Source organism: Marmota marmota, unplaced genomic scaffold, assembly GCF_001458135.2.
Source record: "Marmota marmota marmota unplaced genomic scaffold, marMar, whole genome shotgun sequence".
NCBI lineage: Eukaryota > Metazoa > Chordata > Mammalia > Rodentia > Sciuridae > Marmota > Marmota marmota.
In genome coordinates, this window is record NW_026000241.1 from 3,192,100 (window position 1) to 3,216,423 (window position 24,324).

A 24,324-nucleotide genomic window follows, 5' to 3' on the forward strand; every position below is an offset into this window, starting at 1 on the left:
GCCCATCTCCCTGTCTTCCCAGTTTCTCTCCTACTCTTTACTTCTTACTTACTAACATGTCTGTCAGGAAATTATCTGGGGATCAAATTTCTTGGCAATTTGGCCACTACTTCATGACTATGAAGATCTTGAGTGGAATATGGCATTCTGGGGAATCCTTCCACATCCTCAGAAGCCCAAGTCCCACATAGAGCGTGCCGTCTTCCTTGTAGACACCACAATATTTTATTTCCATGAAATTTTTTTTTGTTGTTGTCAAAAAGTTTAAGGCGAGTTCTATTCCTTTTGAATGCTGTGGATGTGAGCATCCTGGGAGGCTGGTTTTCTTGCTTCTAGAATTTTTGCATGGAAGAGGCCTCAAAGGAAGGGAGGGCAGTAGAAGAACGTTTAACAGAGAAACTGAGGAATTGGGCGGCAGATGGCATCTGGATGTTGACTTTGCTCAGCACCATGTCAGGCATGGACAGATTTCAGGTTCTGCAGGAGTTGAATGTCAATCATGTCCTCCAAGAATCCCTTCACATGGCCAACACCATGGATTTCTTGAAACACACAGCACAGAGTCTTTGTCCTGTCCTAATGGTTCAAAAAATGACTTTTCAGATTTTCCATGGGGAAGGAGGATGTAGCTCCGATGATCTTTCTAATTATTCTGGAATGATTATTGAAAAATTACATTAGATTATTGAAAATAACTCAAGTTCCATTTAAAAAAGGAAAGAAAAGATTTGTTAGATAAAGAGATTTTAGCTGTACAAACAAGAATATGAGATGATAGGTAAGTTAATTTCCTTTATTACAGTAACCATTTTATTTTCTGTATATTCATGTGGCACACCCCAAATATATACAATGAGTTTTTAAATTATAGCTGTTAAGCCATTGTGCCTGGTGGATGACCACTGGAGGGACTTAGCAACCATCTTGCTCCCTAATTTTTAAAATTTTCAATTGACAAATAATTGTCCAGGTGAGCCTAAGGTCATCGTCAGGGTCTTTAGGAGAGTAAGAGGGGCTAGGAGACTCAGATAGGGGNTGGGTGGGAGGGAGGGAGAGAGAATAATGTAAGGTCAGTGGACAGGCAGGCATGATGGTGGAGTCCAGGAGGGCAAGGGAAGCATGGTCTGTGGACAGGAGGAGAGAAATTCTGCCAATACCAGGGAACATGAGCTCTGGGAGCAGGGAGTGACCCTACCATGCTGGGTCAGGAGGTGTTGGACACAGCCTTGCTAGACAGAGTGTAGGCCTCGGGTTCAGTTGTCCATTTCCAGATCTTCTTGAGCCATGTCCTGTACTGCTCCCGGACCTGCAGAGGCAACCCACACTGTGGATCAGCTCACAGAGAGGGGTGCGGGTGGGGAGGCATGGGTGGGAGCTGGGCAGGGGTACCTGTTGGCTGAGGAGGCAGTACACCAGGAAGATGAAGACGCCCTGCAGGCTGTTGACAATGGTGAAGAGGTAGGCCATGATGGGGGCCATGGGGCCCACCTGCAGGACACCCAGACACCAGGTGCAGCCCAAGATGAAGAGATGAGCCATTGCTTTAAATGTCAGCATCCTAGGTTGGGGGAGAATGGAGGCTTATAGTGCACCCTCAACAAAATCAGGGTATTCACTTTCCACCCATGGATGCACCTACTCTTCCCTGTAATCGATTTCTTGGACTGAGCTCTGATCTTTACTCTCAATGATACCTCACAATAGAAATGCCATTTTGGGTCCAGGATAGCTTTTTGACTTGGATCCAGGACAGTGATCAATTCATAAGCTTACTTCAAAAAATTTTATGATGTTCCATGAGGATCCCTAATTTCATTAGCCCAGCATTACTGAGGATGCCCTGTGCTAGGGCTTGGACATAAAGAAAACACAAAGAGAAGCTGGGGGCAGGGGTGCACACCTGTAGCCCCAGCTACTCAGGAGGCTGAGGCAAGAGGATCACTTGAGCTCAGGGATTGGAGGCCAGCCAGGGAAACACTATCTTAGAAAACAAACACAGAATTTCTGTTTTCATTAATCGTATGCTCTGTTCAAGTGGTAATACAACTAAATAATGATATGCAAAAATTTGAAAGGTTAATCAGAGGAACCCAGAAGAAAGAGCATGAATTTTACACAAGATGCTGAGTGAAGGAACAACCACGCCCCCTGGAGGACTGAACTGGAGTAGCGTTTATCTACAGGGAGGAACAGTTAGTTATAGGGTGGGAAGGATTCTGAGCTGAGGGTGGGGCAGTAAGTGCAGCCTGAGATGTGGCGACTGTCAGGAGAAGAACAATGCTCTTGGCACTTTTGCTGTAGAAGAGCTGAAAAAGAGTCCAAGCATTGCTGATCAGCCAACGCCAATTCCTCCTGAGACTGAGGGAGTCCCAAGCTGGGATCAGAGTTGGAGGCATTTTGGGACATCAGCAGCAGAGCCCTGAGTCTGAGATGGCAGCCGTAGAAGGGCAGCCACATCTGTTAATTCTGGGCCACCCAGAAGCCCCCAAGGAGGGACACGAGGGGCTGCCCAGGCACATGGCTTTGCTCTTGGGCATCATCCATGTCTGTGGGGTTGTGTCCCCTGCTCCATCTCACCTCGTGTTCTGGAGGGTGGACACATCTCTGTTGATGGAGGACAGCTTGCTCTTCACAATCCAGAGGGTCATCAGGAAGAAAACCAAATTGACCTTCAAGAAACCACAAAGGAAAGACAGCAGCATGAATCTGACATAATTTTCCTGTGTACATATATGACAGCATCACAGTGAATCCCACCATCATGTACATTCATGAGAATGGGCTCCTAACTAGATAAGGTATATTCCATGCTTGTGTAATTGTATCAGAATGGATTCTACCGTCACGTATAACTAAAAACAAACCCCCCAAAAGAAACCGCAGGAGGTTTATAAATATCTTTTCTCTTTTGCAGTTCTGGGGAGGGAACCCAGACCCTAGTGCATACCAGGCAAGCTCTCTGCCCTTAAGCTATATCCCCATCAGGGAAAGTTTTATTGAATAAAAATTTAAATCTGTTATCTCTGCATTCTAGCCCTTGCAGCATCATTTACACCAAAGTGGCTTTTAGTATTTGACAATAGCGTTAGAATTTGTAGATGCAGAAGTCTTGGAAAACCCAACCCAACCCGTAACAATCCAGGATAGTCCTGTTCTCATCACCATCCTTATAATCCTGCTCTTCTAGTGACCCTCATGTGGACAGCAAGGAACTCTGATGACATCACTCACACAAGAGATGGCACAGGCAGGTCCAAGGAAGCCCCACACAAACCCCTGTTCTGGATTGAGCCAGCACCTGAGCAAGAGAGAGAACAACATCACTTTGCTGTGTTCATGTAGGACTCCATGACCAGAGTCACTCCACACTACACACAACCACAAGGACAGGAAGCCAGACTCCCTGTAAGTGTGATATGTCACAGTACACTCTACTGCTTAAGCTCTGAAATACTCAAAATGCTACTTTGGTTCAAGTGATGGCTGTGGACATGCTCGAGAGGAGAAGGACAAATGGGGTCCGCATTTACCGAGCAGGGGTGCCATACAGGTGAGGTCTGGCTGCTGCAGACACGGCCACGATGGCGGCTGGGACTCCGTAGCCCACAGGGAACATGAGCCTCCTCATGAGCCTGTTTCTGCTGGAGGAACTGAGCACAGTCAGGTTCCGCGCTGTGAGGAAGAGGAACAGCCCCTCCAGCAGCATCCAGGTGAAGGAGGCCAGGTAGAGGTAGTGCAGGGCGCCCGCGGTGACTGCGCACAGCACCTGGGGAGGAGAGAGACCCTGGGGCAGCGTCAGGGTCTGGGCTTGGCCCAGGATGCCCCCTGCGCCCAGTGGTGGGGGATTCTGCTGTGCACCAGGCGCTGCACTGTGGTGCTTCAGCCACGGACTGCGTGTGTGCTCCCATAGATCACAGCAGAGCTGGAGAGGGCCTGCTGCCCAGTGACATCACAGCCTCCCAGTGCTGCCCTGCGGGGTTCCTCATGCACTAGTGGTGACGTCACAGCCTCCCAGCTCTGCCCTGCAGCGTTCCTCATGCAGTAGTGGGGATGCTCTTGTGCACAAACCCGCTGTGCTGCTGGTTACTGAACAGCAGGGCCACACAATGACAGGCAGGACCTAATACTTACTAATGCCAACCAATGGTCATGTGGCGGCTTATGCATTTACTACACTATGCTTTTCACATTATTTTAGAAGTGACTGTAGTTCACAGGGTTTAGTATCTTCTCTCCAAATGGTGCTGATCCGGGGAACAGCTGAGGGCGCACACTGAATGACAGTATCAGTAGCTGGATATTCACCCATCCCTGGGCTCTTAAGAGAAAGAAGCTCATTAAGTAATTCCTTGAATCAAAGCAGAGAAGATAATCAACCCAGAAGGTGGGAAGACCTACAAGCAGCAGGAAAGAGCAAGGGAGCAAACCACACAGCCCACAGCACTCCAACAACTGACTCTGTAGGAGCTACAGCAGAGGAAATGTTGGAGAAGAATTTAGAAAGCTCCTAGTTAAAATGTTGGAAGAGCTAAAAAAGATGTAAGGAATGAACCTCGAGAAGATACAGGAAGTGGAGGATCATTTCAATCAAGCCAGATTCTAAAAATGAACGAAATAGGAATTTTGAAAATGAAGGACTTGATAAACCAAATTAAAAATTCAGTAGAACCTCCTGTTTCTCCTCGTAAAAAATGTCTGCTGTAAAACGGGGTGCCCTGTGACGCCAGCCAGTCACCTCCATCTTGTCTCCTGATTGAATCAGGAGGCCACGTCCCGTGATTGACGGATGCCATCTAGTATTTGCGTCAGGGTTCACCCTACCTGGTCCCCTAATGAAGGGATTTCCCCAGGATGCAAGCCCTGTTGCTAAGCAACAAGAGATGTAGGTGATGGAGTTGTAAAGAGGGTTCGTTTTCTCGTTGAATCCGTCAACGTGAAATGGGCATCGACCTCCTCTGGATTTCCCCGGGTCCAGGCTGTTTGATTAGGAGCCTGGGCAGCCTGGCTCCTGAGTTCAGCACCCCTGGGCTGCGGGGCAGGGACCCCTGGATACCTTGGGCTGGGTTCTGTCGATGGCCGTGAGGAAGAGCAGGTGGGCCAGTAGGAGGCAGAGCGAGAGCTGCAGGTGCAGGGAGGTGCTGGTGTTCTGGATGGCTCTGCACAGGAGGAAGGTGAGGGCCGCCAGGACCAGGCACAGCAGTGACACGCCCAGCCCCACGCAGGTGATGAAGTCCAGCACAGGGTTGTCGTCCTGGGGCAGAGGGAGGAGCCTTCACAGCCAAGTGCCCTGCTGTGGGGTAGGGACCTTCTGCTATCTGAGTCATTTGGTGCAGCAGATTCAGGAATGGAGGGACCGGGTCCATGTGTGAAGCTGATAGGGGAAGGGCTCCAGGTTCAGAAGGTTGGACTGTAAGGTTTTCTGAAGGGAGCAGGTAAACAGAAGTTGTTTGTGTGGATTTTGTTTTTGCAACATATCTGTAAATTTGAAATTGTTTCCCAAGAAAATGTTTATACACACACACACACACACACACACACATACAAACATACAAAACAGATGTTCGGTTGATATGCCTGAATCAGCCATAGGAGAGTGCAGCCCCTGGTCCCTCATCCCTTGTCCTGACACCCCTTGCCCTCTGTGACCTCCTTATAACCAGATCTTTCTTTTTGCAAACCACTAACCATGACCACTCTAGTCTTACAGATCCTGGTAGTGAACAGAATTCTAATTTATCTTTACATCTCCACTCCTTGCTGTGACACAAACCTTTTTCTAGTTATTCAGTCCTGTGATAAGCTAGGTGTTGGGATTTTGCAGGTGGAATTTAGATTGTTGACTTTTAGATTAGGGAGTTTATTCTCCTGGGTCTGGTGTAATCAGGTGATTGCTTTAAAGATCTGGACTCTTCCTGTGAAAACACATTCAAAACTTGAGAGGGATTCCACAAGAGGGACATTTTCATGCTGGTTTTTAGATGGAACACTGGTTGTTTGTGAGAAGGCCAACAAGAGAGCCATATGAGAAGAAATTTGGGTGGCTCTTAGGAACTGAGTGTGGTCCCCCCTGACAGCTGCTAAGAGAAGGGAACTGAACTCTGCCTGCAACCAGGGAGCTGGAGGAGGGCTGCAAGACCCAGGAGAGACTGCGGCCCTGGCTGATGTGATCTTGTCAGTCTTTCAGAATGTGTTCAAGGAACGCATCCCCCTGTGCTGGGTTGCTGACCCACAGAAACCGCAAGGGAACAAATTTGTTTTACTTCAGCAGCGACATTTGCATAAGTGTGTTTTGCAGCAATCAATGCTGAAGGCAGCCTCTCACCTGCACACGGTAGTGGGCCATGAGGACGGCAAAGCTGCTGAGGTGGGTACAGTGGCAGGTGGTGCTGCCACCTCTGGTGCTCACTGTCCTGCAGCCTGCAGTGGCCCAGTGACCACATCCATTCTGGCTGTGGTCCCAGAAGACACAGAGCACCTCATGCCTTGGTGCAGGTGTCACCAGCTGTAGTAACAGGACAGGGGTGTGAGCTGGTCTTCCTGCGCTCAGAGATGCTGACCCAGGAAGGGCTGGCTTTCCTGTGTGGGGTGCACCTGTGGGGAGTCCTGCTGAACCTCAAGGTTAAGAAGACAACAAGGGTGTGCCTGGGCCTGGGGCTCTTCCCACACTGTGGTCCCCCACCCCAAACACACTCACAGGATGGGAGAAGGTGAAGGTAACTGGCGAGCTGAGGTTCTGGGTGTCCTTTTTGCTCAAAAAGGCTGAGATGACATCCGAGAGCAGAACAGGTGAGATTCTCGGCAGCAAATCCTCGTGTGTCCCATGGGGAGCCACCTGCTTTTCAGGCTCCAGGACCAGGGGAGCCTCGTCCAGCAGCTTGTCCATCCCTGGGGTGGAGACCAAGCCCACCACAGAAGGGCCTGCAGGACGAGGCCATGGGTGAGTCTCAGGGTCTCCTCCAGGGCCTCCTCCTTAGATGGCCTCTTCTCCTTTTGAATTGTTGTATTATAATGATACATAATAGTGGGACTTGCTGCTCCACATTCACACGTGCACACAACAGAATGTGGCCTCATCACTCCCCAGAACCTCCCCTTTGGACGCTCTTCTAGTGACCTCTTCCCACCCACATCACCCTTTAGTCTTTAATTCTGTATTTTGGGCATCTCTTCCCACCCTGAGGCCTCTTCCAAACAGGATGGTACTGGTGTAAGGTGGACATCCACCTTCTCCCCATCTCAGATGTTACCTGTGTAACAAGATTCCTGTGCCAGATTCCAGTTCAGCTGCATCTTTGCCTGATTCAGACTCAAGGTGACATTGCCATCTCCTCGCTCCTGTACCTCTAGGGACAGTTCTATGAGTCATGGGAAGAAGAAGAGTTATGTTAGGAATATATATATGTGTATATGTGGATATTGTATATGTACACGTGTATATCACATTTATCAAGGACCTACGTGTAACCTCCAATTCACTATAACCACACACATGTATATGTGTATATATAAACACAAATATATATACACATACATATATGTGGGGGGCCGTCACACTGAATGGCTAGCATTTTCCTTCCCATGATTGGTAGAGGCTCTGTCAGTCACTTTCGTAGTGGCCCTAGACACTGTCCCGATCCTCAAAGTAGCAGAATGTGTCTTCATGCATAGTTGTGGCCTCCCACAGCCCCAGGGGTCGAGTTACCTTTTCTGTCCTTGTAACCCTATCCGTCTTGACCTTTTTTGGATGGAACTTTCTAAAGAATGAGGGTCCCTCCAATAAAAATTCACTTGCAAACGTGCTAGCTCTCTCTCGCCAGCCTCTCATGACTTTTCCTTGCTCTCCCATTTGGGGGACTTGAGGCTGAGAGTGGAGGAGCTGTCCTGAAGCTTGGTTTAAAGTTAAAATATGTGTCTGTGTTTTATTTAGTATCCCAGTAAATTCACTCAAGCAACCTTTAGTTTAGCTGCCCAAGCTGGTCGGGGGCAGCATATATGTATATAATAATTCTTTGTTTCTTCAGATTTTGTATATATGTGTATTATATGTGTTGTGCATACATGTGTATATACACACACATATACAAAATCTGAAGCTACAAAGAATTATAACAGAGCAAATGTCACCAACTATTTAGATAACTTAGATGAAATAGACAAATTCTTATGGTCACACAAACTACCCAAACTGACTCAAGAATAAGTAAAAAATCTGTAGAGACCTATAATGGATAAAGAGATTGAATCAATAATGAAAAACCTCCCTGATGAACATCCGAGATCAGATGGCTTTGATTGTGAATTTCACCAGCCATTTATGGAAAAATGAACATGACTTCTTTTTAAACTCTTTGAAACAACAGAAGAGGGGACAGCATCTAGTAAGTCCTGGAGGCCAATATGACTCTGAGGCCAAAACCAGATAAAGACATCACAAGAGACCACACTGGCCTCTACAGGGCCCAGGCACACAACATGCCTTGTACACCCCTCCCTCAGTGGGGCAGAGACCACCAGAGCCTAGCCTTTCATGCAACACCACCCCTTCGGACCAGCAGACTACTGTGGGAGGTCAAGCCCAGTGGCCTAGATCTGCCCACTCCAACTTACACAGGTTCCAGATCTAGGATGCAGTAGCATCCACTGAGGGACACCAGCAGGGTCTGGAAGGCCAACATCAAGGTGAGGTACAGACAATCTGCATGGGTACTACAAGAATATAGGGAAGAAACTGTAATATCTCAGATCCACACTGCAAGAAAGGAAGACACATAGACAACATGAAAAGACAAGGGAGTAAAGTGCCCAAACAAACCAGGATACTGTAATAACAGAACCCACAGACAGCACAGTTGATGAAATGTTGGAGAAGGAGTTCAGAAGGTTCAGAATTAAAATGATCTGTGAATTAAAGAATGACCTAAATGAGCAAATACAAGCAAAAATTGACCACTCCAACAATGAGATAAGAGAGCAAAGACAGGTAGCAAAAGATTACTTTAAGAAAGGGATAGAAACCCTGAAAAAAAAACCAGTCAGAAATCCTTGAAATGAAGGATACAGTGAATCAAATAAAAAACTCAATATAAAGCATAACCAACAGACTAAATCACTTGGAAGAAAGAAAATCAGATAATGAAGACAAAGTTTACAGTCTGGAAAATAAAGTTGATCACCCAGGGAAGAAAGTTAGAAACCATGAACAGATCATCCAAGAATTATGGGACAGCTTCAAAAGACCAAGTCTAAGAGTTATTGGGATAGAGGAAGGCACAGAGTTTTAAACCAAAGGAATGCACAATTTCTTCAATGAGATAATATCAGAAAATTTCCCAAGCATGAAGAACGAATTGGAAAACCAAATACAAGAGGTTTTAAATTAAAACTCTATCTCTCACCATGCACAAAACTCAAAGTGGATCAAGGACATAGGTATTAAACCAGAGACTCTCCATCTAACAGAAGAAAAAGTAGGCCCTAATCTTCATCATGTGGGATGAGGCCCCAACTTTCTTAATAAGAACCCTATAGCAAGAATTAACATTTATTGTTTCTTGGTTTTAACAAGAATTAAAACCAAGAAACAATAAATGGGATGAAATCAAATTAAATTGTTCTTTCTCAGCAAAAGAAACAACCAGTGAGGTGAATAGAGAGCCTACATCTTGGGAGCAAATCTTTACCCCTCACACATCAGATAGAGCACTAATCTCTAGAGTATATAGAGAACTCAATAAGCTAAGCACCAAAACAACCAAATAACCCGATCAACAAATAGTCCAAGGACCTGAAGAGACACTTCTCAGAAGATGATGTACAATCAGTCAACAAACACATGAAAAAATGTTCATCATCACTAGCAATTAGAGAAATGCAAATCAAAACCACTCCAGTCAGAATGGCAGCTATTTTGAAGACAAACAACAATAAGTTGGCGAGGATGTGGAGAAAAAGCTATACTCATACACTGCTGGTGGGACTGCAAATTGGTGCAGCCAATATAGAAAGCAGTATGGAGATTTCTTGGAAAATTGGGAATGGAACCACCATTTGATCCAGCTATCCCTCTCCTCGGTCTATACCCAAAGGACTTAAAAACATTATACTACAGGGACACAGCTACATCAATGTTTATGGCAGCACATTTCACAATAGCTAAACTTTTGTGGAGCCAACCTGGATGCCCTTCAGTGGATAAATGCATAAAAATGTGGCATATATACACAATGGAATATTCAGCAATAAAAGAGAATAAAATCATGGCATTTACAGGTAAATGGATAGAGTAAGAGAAGATAATGCTAAGTGAAGTTAGTCAATCCCAAAAAACCAAATTCTGAATGTTTTCTTTGATATAAGGAGGCTGATTCATAGTGGGATAGGGAGAGGGAGCATGGGAGGAATAGATGAACTCTAGATAGGGCAGAGGGGTGGGAGGGGAAAGGAGGGGGCATGGGGTAATTAATGATGGTGGAATGTGATAATCATTTTTATCCAAAGTACATGTACAAAGACATGAATTGGTGTGAATATGCTATGTATACAACCAGAAAAAATAAATGAAATAAAAAAGAAGGTTAAAAAAGAGGCACAAAAATACATGTATGAAGACATGAATTGGTGTCAACATACTTTACATACAACCAGAGATATGAAAAATTGTGCTGTATATGTGTAATAAGAATTGTAATGCATTCTGCTGTCATTTATTTTTTTTTAAAATAAAAGAATACAAATAAAAAAGAAAGAAAACAAGAAACCTATATCTCTTATGAACATAGACACAACAATCTCTAACAAAATATTAGGAATAAAATTAAGTAAGAGACTCAGGACTTGTACATAGAGAACTACAGAAGGTTTTGAAAGGCATTAAAGACCCCAAATGAAGGCAAGGACACCTTGTGTTCATGGATGGGGAAACTACATTGGTAAGATGGCCACATGCCCCAAAGAGATCTACAAAGGCAATGTCATCCCTATCCATGTCCCAACAGCCATTAATATTATAATTTGCTTAAATAGAAAAACTCACCTTAAAACTAACACAGCATTGCAAGAGATCCAAGTAGTTAAAGCATGGCTGAAAAGAGCAACAAAGGTGGAGGACTCACACTTCCTGATTTCAGAACTGACGGCGAATGAGCAGAGCCCAAAGCAGCGTGGTACTGGCATGAAGACAGAGGGAAAGGTGAGCCCAGAAATAAACCTACACCTCTGCAGTCAATTGGTTTTCAGCCAGGGTCCAAGACCATTCAATGGGCATAAGAACAGTCTCTTCAATGATTGATGAAGGATTACTGAATATCCAAGGAAAAAGAAGGAAGTGGGACCCTACCTCACACACACACACAGATAACTCAAAATCAAACAAAGGCCTCCACCTAAGAACTGAAGCCCATAAGAGACCTTGGATTTGGCAATGGATTGTTAAATATGACACTGAATGTACAGCAATGAAGGAGAAAGTAGATAAAGTAGACGTCCTCAAAATTGAAAACATCTGACATTAAAGTGAAATGATTATCACAGATGTGAAAAGATAATCTATAGGGTGGAGAAATTCGCATTTCCAAGTTGCACATCTCATAATGGTTTTCTGTCAAAATAGATGAAAAGCTCTTACAACTCAGGAACCAAAGGACCAACCCAATCACAAATGCACAAAGGATCTGAACAGATATTTCTCCAAAAAGATACACAAATGGCCCAGAGGCTCATGAAAAGATGCTAACCATCACCTGTCAACAGGGAGATGCAACTCAACCAGCAATGAGACATCTCCTCACATGCACTAGAAAGGCCATGATAAAAACCAACTGAATCAGAAGTAACATGTTTTGCCGAGGCCATGGAGAGGGGATCCTTGCACCCCGCTGGTGGTACTATGAAATAGTGTGGCCACTCTGCAAACAGTCTGGTGGTTCCCCCCAAAACTGAACACAGAATTACCATGTTACCTACCAAGTCCAGTCCTTATAGACACACCAAAGCACTGAGAACAGTTTTCAAACAAACACTTATACATCAATATTCTTAGTAGTAAGTCACAATAGCCAAGAAGTGGAACCAACCCAGATGTTCATCAGTGGCTGAGTGGGTGAGCTAACACCCATAGGATGGAATCATATTCAGCCATGAAAAGGGATGGAGTGATGCTATGCCATGCTCAACAGGATTATTCTAGGAGAAAGAAGCTAGAGGGACAGGTCACACTTTGTATGATTGCTTTTTACTAAATGGTGGAATAGGCAGCTCCATTAAGACAGCAAGCAGGAGAGTGGATGCCAGGGTTGGGGGAGGGGAGGAATGAGGGATGAAAGCTGAGGAGGCACTATGTTTGATTTTGGAGAAAACTGTCTTAGAAATGGAGGTGATGGCTGCATCAGTTTGTGAATGTTCTTGATTCCACTGAAATGTCGAACCCTGGGTTTTAAATGGTGAACTTAATTGGTGAAACTTGTAAAATGAATTTTACCACAATAAAACAATTAATACCTAAATATCAAGCAAGATTAGTTTACATTACTCCAAATTAGCTTTTGGAAGCTGTTTCTATTTTGTTACCTAAAATTCTTAGAAATTTTTTTAGTTGTAGATGGACACAATACCTTTGCTTTATTCACTTATTTGTATGTGGTGCTGAGGATCGAACCCTGTGCCTCTAGGCAAGTGCTCTACCACTGAGCTACAACCCCAGCCCCCCTAAAATTCCTTATTGTCATTTTCTGCTGATAATGTATACTATATTGTAAATGTGAACTATTTTTGGTTTTCTGCCTTTTTCACTGTTGTGCTTATTTATGTGAGTCACGCTGAGGTACAGTGTGGCCACTCAGCTCTAGTGGGGTCAGAAGAGGATGAGGCTAGGAACAGGGGCTGGCGCAGACCCAGAGACTTACGTGTGCCTGCAGAATAATTGAAGGTTGCTGTCCCCTCAGGCAGAACCCTGCTCAGGTGTCTCAGGGCACTCTCCAGGCCTGTCAGCAGGTGAGTGGCCACGCAGTGCTTCTGTGAAGAGGTCAGCGTCTCCAGGTCCCCAGGGGTCTCCAGTAGCTCATCCACCTCCTGCATGATCCCCTGGAGGGATGGGGGCACAGAGCAGGTGGACTGGGGCCAGAAGGTCCACATGAAGAGCTTGACCACTCAGCCCCAGAGAACAGACCCAGACACTGTCCAGTTGGGGATAGAGAGAGCATGGTTTGGGACTCCCTGGGTGGTCCTTGCTCCTCAGAGGTCAGCCCTGGTTCGTGACTGTCAAGGATGACAAAACCCAAAGACCAGGATGAGAGCAAGAGGACAGACAGTGTTCGTGGGCGTCCAACAGTGTGTGGGCTCCCAGTGTCCTCTTCCACCTGCCCTGGGAGAGTGGCCAGCTCAGAGCAGGACCCCACTGTGCTTGGGCCTGTCTTCTCCCCCAGACCAAAGCTGCCCACCTCCCTCTATGGGAAGTCTCAACCTGCTTCCCCTGGATCCTGCCCTTACCTGGATGGTGTCCTTGGCCTGATCTGGCTTGAAATCCCTGTGCAGATTGTTGACTTTGTCAAAGAAGTGGGAGAGACTCTGGGGAGGTGAGATGAGGGGTCACGGGTGGGTGGGAAGCTCAGGGCCAAGGGGTGGACAGGGAGCTGCCCCAGGGATTCCCACCTCCCTGTCCTGGCTGGGGCGCTCACCTGGCTGTGGACTCCAGGGGGCAGAGGCCAGGTGAAGAAGGGCATGACTGCGGGGACAGGACAGTGGTTCATTAGGAGGAGTGCAGGTGTGCGTGCGTGGGTGTGTATGAGCATGTGCACGTGGGTGTGCACGTGTGTGTGGTGTGGGGTAGGTTCTGGAGTCAGGGCAGGCCGTGAACCTTTGCAGATGGTGCTGTTCTGGCCATTGACGCTCCCAGGAATCAGCTCCCAGCCTGGGCGGCAGTGGCACTGGTACGACCCCAGGGTGTTGGTGCAGATGGTGGACTGGTGGCACTGATGCTGCCCGGATCTGCACTCGTCCACATCTGGGGACACAGACAGAGGGTCAGTCCTGCCTCAGCCAGGACCAGTGCTCTCTGCCGTCCGAGCTCCACCCCCTTCTTCCCGCCATTAGTGCACTGCCAGGCTGCGGTGCTGCCACCTGGTGACCCACACCCTTGCGAGGTGGGCGCCAGATCAAGGGGTGTGCGAGGCCTGTGCAGGTGCAGACTGTGAGGCTTTGGAAACTCGTCACCCCAGTTAGTCACTAGCTGCTGCCCGGGGCCCTGGGAGCCTCCCGACAGATCCCAGCTCCTCCCCAGGACCCCATCTTTCCTGTCCAGCCCCTGGAGCTTTAGTTGGCGCAGGCGCAGCAGCCCTGGACGTGGTCGGTTTGCCCGGGACGGTTGCGATCCCCGCTGGACTGCGGGCCTCTGAGTGTGGCCTCTGAGCCCGCACCTTCGCACACGGTGTTCTTCAGGCCGTTGGGGGATCCGCGCACCGGCTTCCAGCCAGGTCTGCAGCGGCACTGGTAGCCGCCCACTTGGTTGAGGCAGTGGGCGGATTTGTGGCACGGGTTTTGTCCAGAGGCGCATTCATTCACATCTAGGACAAAGCAGGGGGTCAGTCCCCGCCCCTGACCGGCTCCCACACCCCCGCTCACTGCACCCACTTCTCCATCATTTTGCCGTCCCGAACCAAGGACCTCTGCATGTGTCTCACTTGGTGACTTCAACTTCAGAGCACCCTATGGTGGCCTCCTTGTATGAAGGGCACAGCTGTTTACAGGAGGTGGAGCCAGAGGGAAACTGAGGCCAGGGGGTGGAATTTCCTGACCAAGGACTGTGGTCACCCTCTTTCTGGCCATGGTGGATGCTCCTTGTCAGAACTGAAAGTGACTCTCTTTTACTCTCAGGTGACAGACCAGGAAGAGCTGAGGCCCAGATGGCCCTGCAGCCTCCCTTAGGCTGAGCCTGAGCCCCTTGACCTGTGGGAACCTGAAGGTCTTCTCCCTCCTTGGGCACAGGACCTGCCTCTGCTGCACCCCCAGCTCCTGTCCACCCTCAGGGGTTCTCCTGGGGCCTCTACCTGTGCACAGCTTCGGGTCCTCTGGGTTCAGCTCAAAGCCAGGCAGACACTGGCAGGTGTAGCTGCCCTGAGTGTTGGTGCAGGTGCTGCGGCCCTTGCAGATTCTGGGGTTCTGCTTACATTCGTCCACGTCTGCAAGAGGAAGAAGAGGGGCAGGATGCGGGCAGCCGGCAGCTTCAGGTGGCTTGTTGGGTTGGATGCGAGTGATGTGATCAGAGGGTTTGGCTCTGTCAGCCCAGGCTGGGAGTCGGCCAGGTTCCTGGCATGGAGGCATGGGGTGGACCCACTGTGTCCCCAGGTTCCTTTCCTAACCCACAACGAGGCTCTTCATGGGGAGCATGGTCTCCAGACCTCTATTGTCCTCCCAGTGCCCTCTGCCTCCCTGGGAGGCAGGGTCAGGGCCAGCTGGGTCAGGGTGTCATGGCCACATGTGTTCTGGCTTGAGGATTTGGAACAGAGGCCAGATGGGTCCTCCTGGGACCCGAGTGCAGGGGAAGCACTGAGCTCCCGAGTGGGGCCTGTCTTGGCTTACAGGGTGGCCTTTGGCCTGATTCTGCTAGCAAGGCTGCTTGATGGCTGAGTTGTCCCAGTGACCTAGCAGGACAGGTTCTCTCATCCCACTAGCTCTGAGAGCCCAGCTCCAAGGAGAGGAACCAAGATCCGTCCCTGAGCCAGGCCCACTGGGAAAAGACTTAATGAGGGGGACAGGAGTGAGGAACATGCCAGAGAGCCCTGGGTTGACATCCAGCCAGGCAGCCCTAGGACCGTGCAGGTGTCTTCCTGACCCCACGAAGGCATCCTTGTCCTATGGAGGCTAACCGTGGGTGGACAGCAGCAGTGAGCGGAGCCATGGGGATGGGGAAGGGTGGCAGGCATTTCTGTCATCTATCTTTCACCTCCACTGGGACACAGACCTGTGGCCTGCTGCGTGGGACCCAGCATCGTCTCTGTCCCCAGTGGTCAGGCCCCTGGGATCTGGATTGACCTCCTCTGGAGAGGGTTGGGGCTGGGCAGTGGTTCTACCTCATCCTCTCTTACTGTGTGTTCCAACCCGAACATCTTCTTCCACCCGACTCAGTATCACCCTGCCCACCCCTCTCCTGACACACCATCCTTCAGTGTCCTCAAGCGGACCAAAGTCAGGATGGAAAGAGCAGAGTAGAGAAATGAATGAGGCTGAGAGGTGCAGAAGGGCGTGGCTGACGGGGGCGTGGCTGATGAGGGCGTGACTGGTGGGGGCGTGTCCGAGGAGGGCGTGTCTGAGGAGGGCGTGTCTGAGGAGGAGGGCGTGTCAGAGGAGGGCTTCATTGAGAAAAGTGTGTGTGGGGGGGTGGCGTCCTCTCCAGGCCAGAGTATTGGCTGTGGACTGGACCTACCCTTGAGTTTCCTTCCTCCTGAATTTCCCGACTGGGTCCCTGGGTCCATGGTGGCTAGGGCCCCAGGAGTGTTCCAGGTGGCTGAGTCCTTGTGGGCCCTGGAAGGGTCAGGGCTCATCCCAAGAGCCGCTAGCATTGGGAAGAGGTCAGAGTGGCGCTGGAACGAGCTCGCCACAGGCTCCTGGGATATCTTGATCCCTCCCCCTTGCCGTTCATGAAAAACAGGTGCCAGTTAGGCAGCGGGGTGTTCTGAAGGTCCAGAAGTGGCCCTCTGCGGAGGGTTCTGAATTTTGGGGAGTGAACAGGGATGGGCAGTCAAGAGTCTTGCATGGCCCTCAGATGCCTGGAGAAGGTGGGACAAGGAGCCCAGGGAGTGGGTACCAGGTCTGTTCATCATTGGCTCCATGGGCTGTGAGGCCAGTGGTCATATCTTCAGGTGCAGTTAAGACCACAGTGTTGAAGGGTGAGGAGGGAACGAGTAGGGCCCAGCTGAACCCTTACTGAGCTGAGCCCACGGGGGCGGGGGTGTCTTCCACCTCACCCCTGCTCACCCTGCCTCTGCCCATCCACCTGAATGAGCTCTGCCCCCTCACCCCACAAGCCCTGGCTTCTTTCTAATCTAGCAACACAGTGTGGGGCACAGAGGGTGTGCCAATAACAATAGCCACCATCTGAGGCCGAGGGCTTGTACTTAGGAGGATCCTGATCCTTAGGTGCAGTTGTCCAGGCTGCTCACTGCATCAGGGTGCCCAGGCACATGGTAAGCAGGGGCTGAGAACCAACCCACTTTCCATTCATCAGATGCAGCTGTGTCCACCTGGAGAGGAGGAGCTTTTTGAAAATTCATAAAAAAAGCTTTTTTCCTTTGGTCTAGGCTTGTACATATGACACAATGTGCATCCACGGGGACCCTGTCTGGTCAGAGTCCCCTTGATCCTCAGTTTAGCCAGGCTGTCTTACAGGCACCTGTAATTTTCATAATCCTCCTGGAAGACACAGGAGGTAGGCACTGTTATGATCACCTTCAGGATACAGATGGGTAGACCAAGTTCAAAGAGAGGTAGTGATTTGACTAATAACATGTAGCTAACAGGTGGTACAGGAAGGTTTTAGCCCCAGGCAGCCAGTCGCAGAGCTGGACCCTGGCATTCATGCTACCCTGCTTCTGTGCTGGGTGACAGGTACATGCACACATGCCTGTCTCAGACCAGGGCACCACTCCTGTAACCAGGGTTCTGCTCTCTAGATGTCACAGGAAAGGGTCTGGCAACCTCAACCTGATGATGAGGAGGTGGGGGAAGGGCCTACCTTGCAGCTGTTCTCCTCTCATTAATAAAGGATTCTTGGCTCCAGAAATGGGCACACAGCCTGGGGTGCGCGTGCAGCAATTGTGCCCTGTATGACCTGGCCGTCTGCAGATTTTCCACGGGGCACTCTCATGGCCCTCATTTGGTGATGTCTGCAACATGACAGGTCAAAGGCTCACCTCCCAATGTTGTCCTTTCTCTCAGGGAATAGACCCTGGTGCTCAGCCTGACCCTGCTGTGAGATGTGGACAGACCTAAGACCCCAGGTGGACCTCCTGAGGCTGGGCTGCTCTGGAAGTCCCCAGGACCACTCTGCTCTCTGGAGCAGAGCCCAAGGACATGTGGGTTCAGATTCTCTGCTCAGTGGGGCCTGGCAAGGGATCTACAAGTCCTCTCCATCCTGGAGTGGCAGAGGGAGGCCCAGCCATTCCCTGGACCCTCCCCTCTGGGAATCTTTGCACCACTGGGGTCCTACAGGTGGTCTACGCTCAGGGAGAAGGTGGCAGTGAAGGTCACCCTTGATGCCTAAGCAGTGGGGGGGTGGGAGATCATGGCCAAGGGCTTCCCAGAGTGACACTCATCATTAACACCTGAGGATAAAGCCAGGTGCTCAGAAACAGAGCAAAGCTGGGCACATCCCATGACTTGACCTCAGAATCTACTGTGAAGCTGTAGTGACAACACAGTGTGGTTCTGTATGGGAACAGACAAACAGCCACGGAGCAGAACAGACAGCCCAAAATAACCCACGTATTTACAGCTGATTTTTGATGAAGGTGCCAAGAGCGCACAATGGGAAGGACCCTTCAGTAAAAGGTCTGGGACCCTGGACATGCCAACCAGGAGGACATCAGACCCTCCCCTCACACCACATAAAAATCACCTCAGATTAAATAGTGAAGGTCAGATTGGAGCTGCCCAGCTGCTTAGCGGAGAGCACAGGGGAGAGCTGCGTGACGGTGGCCTGTCAGTGATGGTTTGGGCGGGACCCAAGGCACAGGCAGCAAAATACGAATGGACCAAGGGGATCGTAGCCAACTAACAGCTTTTGAAAAGCAAAGGAAACAGTGGACAGAGTGAGGGACAACTCAGGGAACGGGAGGCCCACTCACAAGCCACACATCTTATTAGGTGTCAATATGCAAAGTATCATGAGGAGCTTGATCAAGCAACTCAGCAGTAAGAAACCCGCTCACCCCATCCGCCAATGGGCAAGTGACCTCAGCAGATGCTTCTCAAAGGACGACAGGCGAAGGGCCCAGAGACCCAGGAGAAAACCGTTGCCATCGCCAATCCTCAGAGGACTAGAAAGGAACTGTGATGAAAAGTAGCCTCACACCTGTGGGGTGGCTTTTGGGGAAGCTGGATGGGCACAAGGCTGGCCAGCAGTCAGAGAAAAGGACGCTGTGCACACGAGAGCTGGGAACGAAAGTCAGCCCCGCTGTGAGGGAAGCCAGTGGGGATGGTCCTCAGATATTAAAAATAGAACAACCTCTGAGCCCATCCCCATCTCTGCTTATTTTTTATTTTGAGGCAGGGTCTCAGTAAGTTGCTTAGGGCCTTGCTAAGTTGTTGAGGCTGGCCTGAAACTTGTGATCCTCCTGCCTCAGCCTCCAGAGCTGCTGGATCCCAGGTGTGCACCACTGGGTCTGGCCAATGTTCTGTATTCTTGAAATCACCAAGGGATTAGGTTTGGGGTGAAAGAATTCCCCACGCAAAGACACTTCGCCGGGAGAATTCCAATTTTATTGCAAAAAGCAGGGTGCTTATATAGAACTAAGGGGAGATGGTAGGGCTTAGATAAATGGCAGGCAACCCGTTTATTGGCAAGTTCTTTCAGATATCAGCTCCGGAGCCCAGGAATTAGTTCTCATTGGGGCTAAGGTTCCCCGCCAGCGAGGTTTGAAATTGGCGCCGGCGGGAGAGTTCACAGGGGCGGGAACTTTTCGCGCCACTGCAGAAAAGAAGAAGGTAGGAAGAAGAGGTGCTTAGGCGCCATGTTGGGGTTTTTTTTCTCTGGGGTATGGCTGCCGTTTATACTTTTCCCAACATGGGGTATTCTCAGCATGTGAGCCATCCCAGTGTGCACACATGTTTCAACACATCATTCTGTATATGATGAAAGTGTACAATATTTTTATTTGTCAGTTAAAGAAATAAAGGAAAAAAAAAAAAACAAGAAAACACTCGTTGAGAGGGATGAATGAGATGGTTGTGTAACAGGAATGCCCTCAGTGCCTCAGAACCAGTATACTGGAATGTGGTTAAAATGATAAGATTTATGGATGCAGATTTCATCACAATTTAAAAAACCTGCCACTGAGCAGCAACAAGGAGAACTAAAGCGAGGTGCTCAAGCAGGTGAAGTGGCACAGGCCTGTAATCCCAGTGACTCAGGAGGCTGTGGCAGGAGGATTGCAAGTTCAAGACCAGCCTCAACAACAGGGAGGTCCTAAGAAATTTAGCAAGACCCTGTCTCCAAATAAATAATGAAAAGGGCTGGGATGTGGTCAGTGGTAAGGCCCCAGGGTTAGATCCCCAGGACCAAAACAAAAAACCAAAAATAAAACAAACCCAGGTGCTCAGGCCCCAGCCTGCTTCCAGGTCCCACCTGCCTTTCCTCACAGTGGCACAAATGCACACTTGATCGTTCCCAGGAATCCCCCAGCTCCTAGTGTGGCACTCAGAACTGTGGGTGGACACTGACAGACCTTTCCAAGGTGCCCAGCTTGTCTCTGGGGAGTCTTGCTGTCACCACCCCTGGAGGAAGTTCCCCCTTATCAGAGAGGGCCACAGACACGAAATAAGGAAGCTTCTGGAAGCAGCTCCCAGCTGAGGCCCCGGGGGTGTTTCCTGGCGTCTTATCTCTCCTGGTCTCTAAACGTGAGGGGAACATGCTTAGGAAGCAGGTCCCCTTTGAGTGCCACAGGGACCCACAGTGAAGCCAGATTTAAAGTTAGGTAGTCAGTGTAGTTAGGTAAATCGGGTCTAATATTGAGTGAAATCTAAAATGGAGACCATGCTGAGAATGACTCAGGGAAAACACAGGACAACTCATGGAATGTTAATGAAGTCCCAAAAGGCCCTAGGCCAAAGTCCACCTCAAAGAAATGTTAATGAACAGCCCCCAGCAAAAAGGTGCTGATTCAGAAGTCCTTCCTGACCAGATTACTTCTTTGGCCCACCTGTGTCCCACCCCTGGGGCCTTCCCACCTACATTCCATCACTGAAAGAACTATAAAAAGGGGAGACAACATCCCTTCCACGGATTCCACCTCTTGGGTCCCCTTCTTCCTCCGGGAGAAGTCTTTTCTGCTGTCCTTTAATAAACTTCTAATTTCTACTCTGACCTTGCCTCGGCGTGCTTCTTTGGTGTTATTCTTCAACATTGGGGAAGCAAGAACTCGTCACCGGTCAACAGCGGTAACAACAGGACAGAGGCCTGAGGTGAATGGCCAACACAGCAGCCTCAGAGAACCCAAGACAGGAGTGAGTGACAGCTCATGGCAGATGGCCCTGGGTGTCCCAGAAAGGGGCCAAAGATTCCCGGAGCCCAGAGGATTCCTGGGGTCAGGATGAGGCAGGGAGGGCTTCTGGTCTCCTGGACCCATTTTTGCACCTGAGGATGCTCTGCTGGGACCCCTCATCTGGGCTGTGTGGATCAACAGCAGGACTGGCCAGGACAGGGGCCAATGCACCCTAAGGGCTCTTGTCCAGCCCCCAAGGGGCGATCACAGTCCCCTCCCCTGTTCCCAGCTGGTAGCAATGGCTGCAGAGGTGTGCCATAGGTGGAGGGGACGAGGTGGGGTGGGGTCGCATGGGTACAGCTGGGAATGAGGTGCAGCAGCACCCCCAGGGGACCTTCCACCAACTCCCACATTTCCCCACATCCTGGGGCTCAGCCCCCCCCCCCTCAGCTCCCTGGGTTCCCCAGTCAATCGAGCCACTGAGCAGCCACCACCTCATGGGATCTGGGGCTCCAGGCTCCCTGGGGGGNACCACCTCATGGGATCTGGGGCTCCAGGCTCCTGGGGGCAGATGCAAGGAGGGCTCCAAGAGAGGAAGTGGTTTTGCTGACCCCATGCTGCTCACGGGTGGCCAGTCCAGGCTTCGGACCCAGGGAGCTGATCCCTGCCTCTGACCTTGGCCTTCACACCACCCTCCCTCTCTGTGCTGGGGGGACAGTGGCCTGGAGTGGGCACCACCTGTGTCAACCAGGGCCTTGGCCCCTGGATGCCACAGGATACCTCTGTCCCAGTCCTCTGGCTGACACCCCTGGATCTGGACCCAGGGGACAATGCTGAGGTGGGCGTGGGCTGGAAGCTCCTCATCCCCCCAGACCTAAGGGCAGGTGAGCACAACTCCTGGGGCCCAGGCCCTGTTCAGCTCAGAAGCCATTGCTAACAGCACTTTCTGGGAGCCAGGACCTGCTCAGTGCCTTTGGATCTCATTTCCCTCCTTATGACTCTCTCCTCTCCTACTTTGTTCCCTGGTTGCTGAGAGCCACAGGGAACAAATGCATGGCATTTGTGCCAGAAGGGAGTGGTTGGGAGCTATTGAGATGATGATGGTTATGTTAAGCTGTGTATTCAATTGTATATTACACCCCTGCTGTCTTCTGGCCTGCTACTTTGGAGTTCTCCTGGGGATTCCTGGAGAGTTTGCATTGGTTGGGGAAGTGCCGGAGGAGGAGGGATTTCTGGTGTGTGGTGTTCCTGGAAGGGCCGCGTGGGTGGCAAATAAAGGAGTTCCTATTTTGAACCCACAAGTGCCTCTGGCGTCTAGGTTATTTTGTGCCCAGCCAGACTGTGGCACCTGGTGCTGAGGACTGACCCAGGGATTTGCACCTGCTAGACAAGTGCTCTATCACTGAGCTACGCCCCAGTCTAAGACTCCCCTTCTGCAGATGGACACACTGAAGCACAGAGAGGTGAGGTGACTTGTCTGAAGTCACACAGTGAACAAGAGCAAAGCTACCTCTGGTTTGGTTTTGATTTTCTGCAGTGGTGTGGAGGGAGCCCAGGGCCCTGGTCATGCCAGGCAAGGGCTCTGCCCGGGAGCCGCACCCCAGCCTCTACCTTTGTTTGTAGCTTTAGAAGATAGGGGCTCTTTCCTGTGGCTTTTGTTTTTTCTTTGTCTCTCCCCCACTTTTTTCTCCTTTGGGATGGGGTCTTTCTGTTTCCCAGGCTGTCCTTGGACTCCTGGGCTTGAGTGATCCTCCTGCCTCAGCCTCCCAAGTAGCTGAGACCACAGGCACTGGCCAGTGTGCCTGGATTTTTTTTCTTTTTTTTTTAAAAACACAATGATGTCATCACATCACACATGTCCACAGAGTTTCCTGAAGAGCACCCTGGCCATCGTCACAGGCACACTGAGGATGGGGCCAAGCAGCTGGTCCTAGAGTGCCCTGACCCTCTCCCTCCTCTCATGCTGGTGACAGGTGGACGCACAGCTGCCCCATCTCACAGTCCAGGTGCTGAGGCTATAACTGGGCGCTGTCCCCAGATAAGCTGTGGTCCTCTGACCTGCATGTGGGGTTGGGGTGAGGAGTGGGCCTTACCTTGACATGTGTTCTCACTCTCATTAGTGAACTTTTTTGCCCCAGAAAGGAGCCCATAGCCTGGGCTGCACATGCAGTAGTAGCATCCCTCCATATTGTGGCAGTCTGCAAATTTTCCACAGGACACTTTCATGGGTGGCACACATTCATTGATGTCTGCAACAAAATAGGACCAAGGGTCACCTCCCAAAGGTGTGTGGTCTTACAGGCAAGAGACTCCTGTCCCCTTCCTAAACCCCCAGCATGGAGTCTGACGTTGAGTTAGTGTCTTCTGGACAGAATCCTGAGCTGTGCTGCTGAGGCTGTGCTGTAGCTGGAGCAAGCCCTTCCTAAAGGCCACATAATCTGCTCTGTTCATCTCAGTCCTCTGGCTGTGTCCACTCCCAGTTTGGACACAGGGGACAATGCCAAGGTGGGAGTTGGGCTAGAAGATCAGCATTATCCTCTTCAGACCTAAGGGCAGGCAGAGACCAACTCCTGGGGCCAAGGTCCTCTCTGTGCAGGAAGCCATGCAATTCCCTGGTCTCTCTGCCATCTTGCTGTTTCCTTTCTCTTTTCTGTCTTTGATGATGGCCTTGAGGTCAAAGGCTCAGCCTTGACCATTACCCATGACCCAACTGGCACTGGGCACCTGCAGTCTCTGATGTGCTCTGGCCCCCCTCCCCCATCCTCTTTACCATCACAGATCTCCAGGGGGTCAGTGAAGATCTCTGTAGATGAAGAGGCAAACCCCGGCTTGCAGCGACAGGCGGTGGCGTTGACACATACTGAGTTAGGAGGGCACCGGGGATTACAGGCTGTGGGGGCACAGACTGGTCAGAGGCTGGGAGGGGGCAATGTGGTCCCCAGAGAAGGTCCCAGGAGGTGGGGAGATGCCCTGAGCCTCCCTGCCCAGGCCTCTCCTCCCTGGGCTGCGGGTGCAGGGCCCTTCCCAGGCTCAGGCTGTGGACATGCTGCTCCCCCACACTCACCCTGAGAGCCCTGGGCTCCAGCTCTGGAGAGACTCAGCAGGACACACAGCAGCCCTGTGACACAGAGAGGGC

The 24,324-nt window shown here is 50.2% G+C and overlaps 1 protein-coding gene across 3 annotated transcripts in view; it reads right to left on the minus strand.

Moving 5' to 3' along the window:
• Window positions 1-226: 226 nt before the first annotated feature.
• Adgre2 (adhesion G protein-coupled receptor E2) overlaps window positions 227-24,324 on the minus strand; it is a 27,055-nt gene continuing 2,957 nt past the window's right edge. The window contains exons 2-20 of one of the 3 annotated variants that reach the window (XM_048795129.1): window positions 24,253-24,306; window positions 23,959-24,078; window positions 23,282-23,437; window positions 15,039-15,212; window positions 14,409-14,555; window positions 13,850-13,996; window positions 13,671-13,717; window positions 13,483-13,560; window positions 12,900-13,077; window positions 7,248-7,355; window positions 6,695-6,918; window positions 6,323-6,502; window positions 5,054-5,251; window positions 3,531-3,766; window positions 3,232-3,298; window positions 2,578-2,669; window positions 1,390-1,558; window positions 1,196-1,306; window positions 227-652 (exon numbers count right to left, since the gene is read on the minus strand). In XM_048795129.1, the coding sequence (XP_048651086.1) occupies window positions 1,205-1,306; window positions 1,390-1,558; window positions 2,578-2,669; window positions 3,232-3,298; window positions 3,531-3,766; window positions 5,054-5,251; window positions 6,323-6,502; window positions 6,695-6,918; window positions 7,248-7,355; window positions 12,900-13,077; window positions 13,483-13,560; window positions 13,671-13,717; window positions 13,850-13,996; window positions 14,409-14,555; window positions 15,039-15,212; window positions 23,282-23,437; window positions 23,959-24,078; window positions 24,253-24,306 (2,477 nt within the window). In that variant the 3' untranslated portion in view covers window positions 227-652; window positions 1,196-1,204. The other 2 variants (XR_007344330.1, XM_048795130.1) reach the window with 2 other exon arrangements.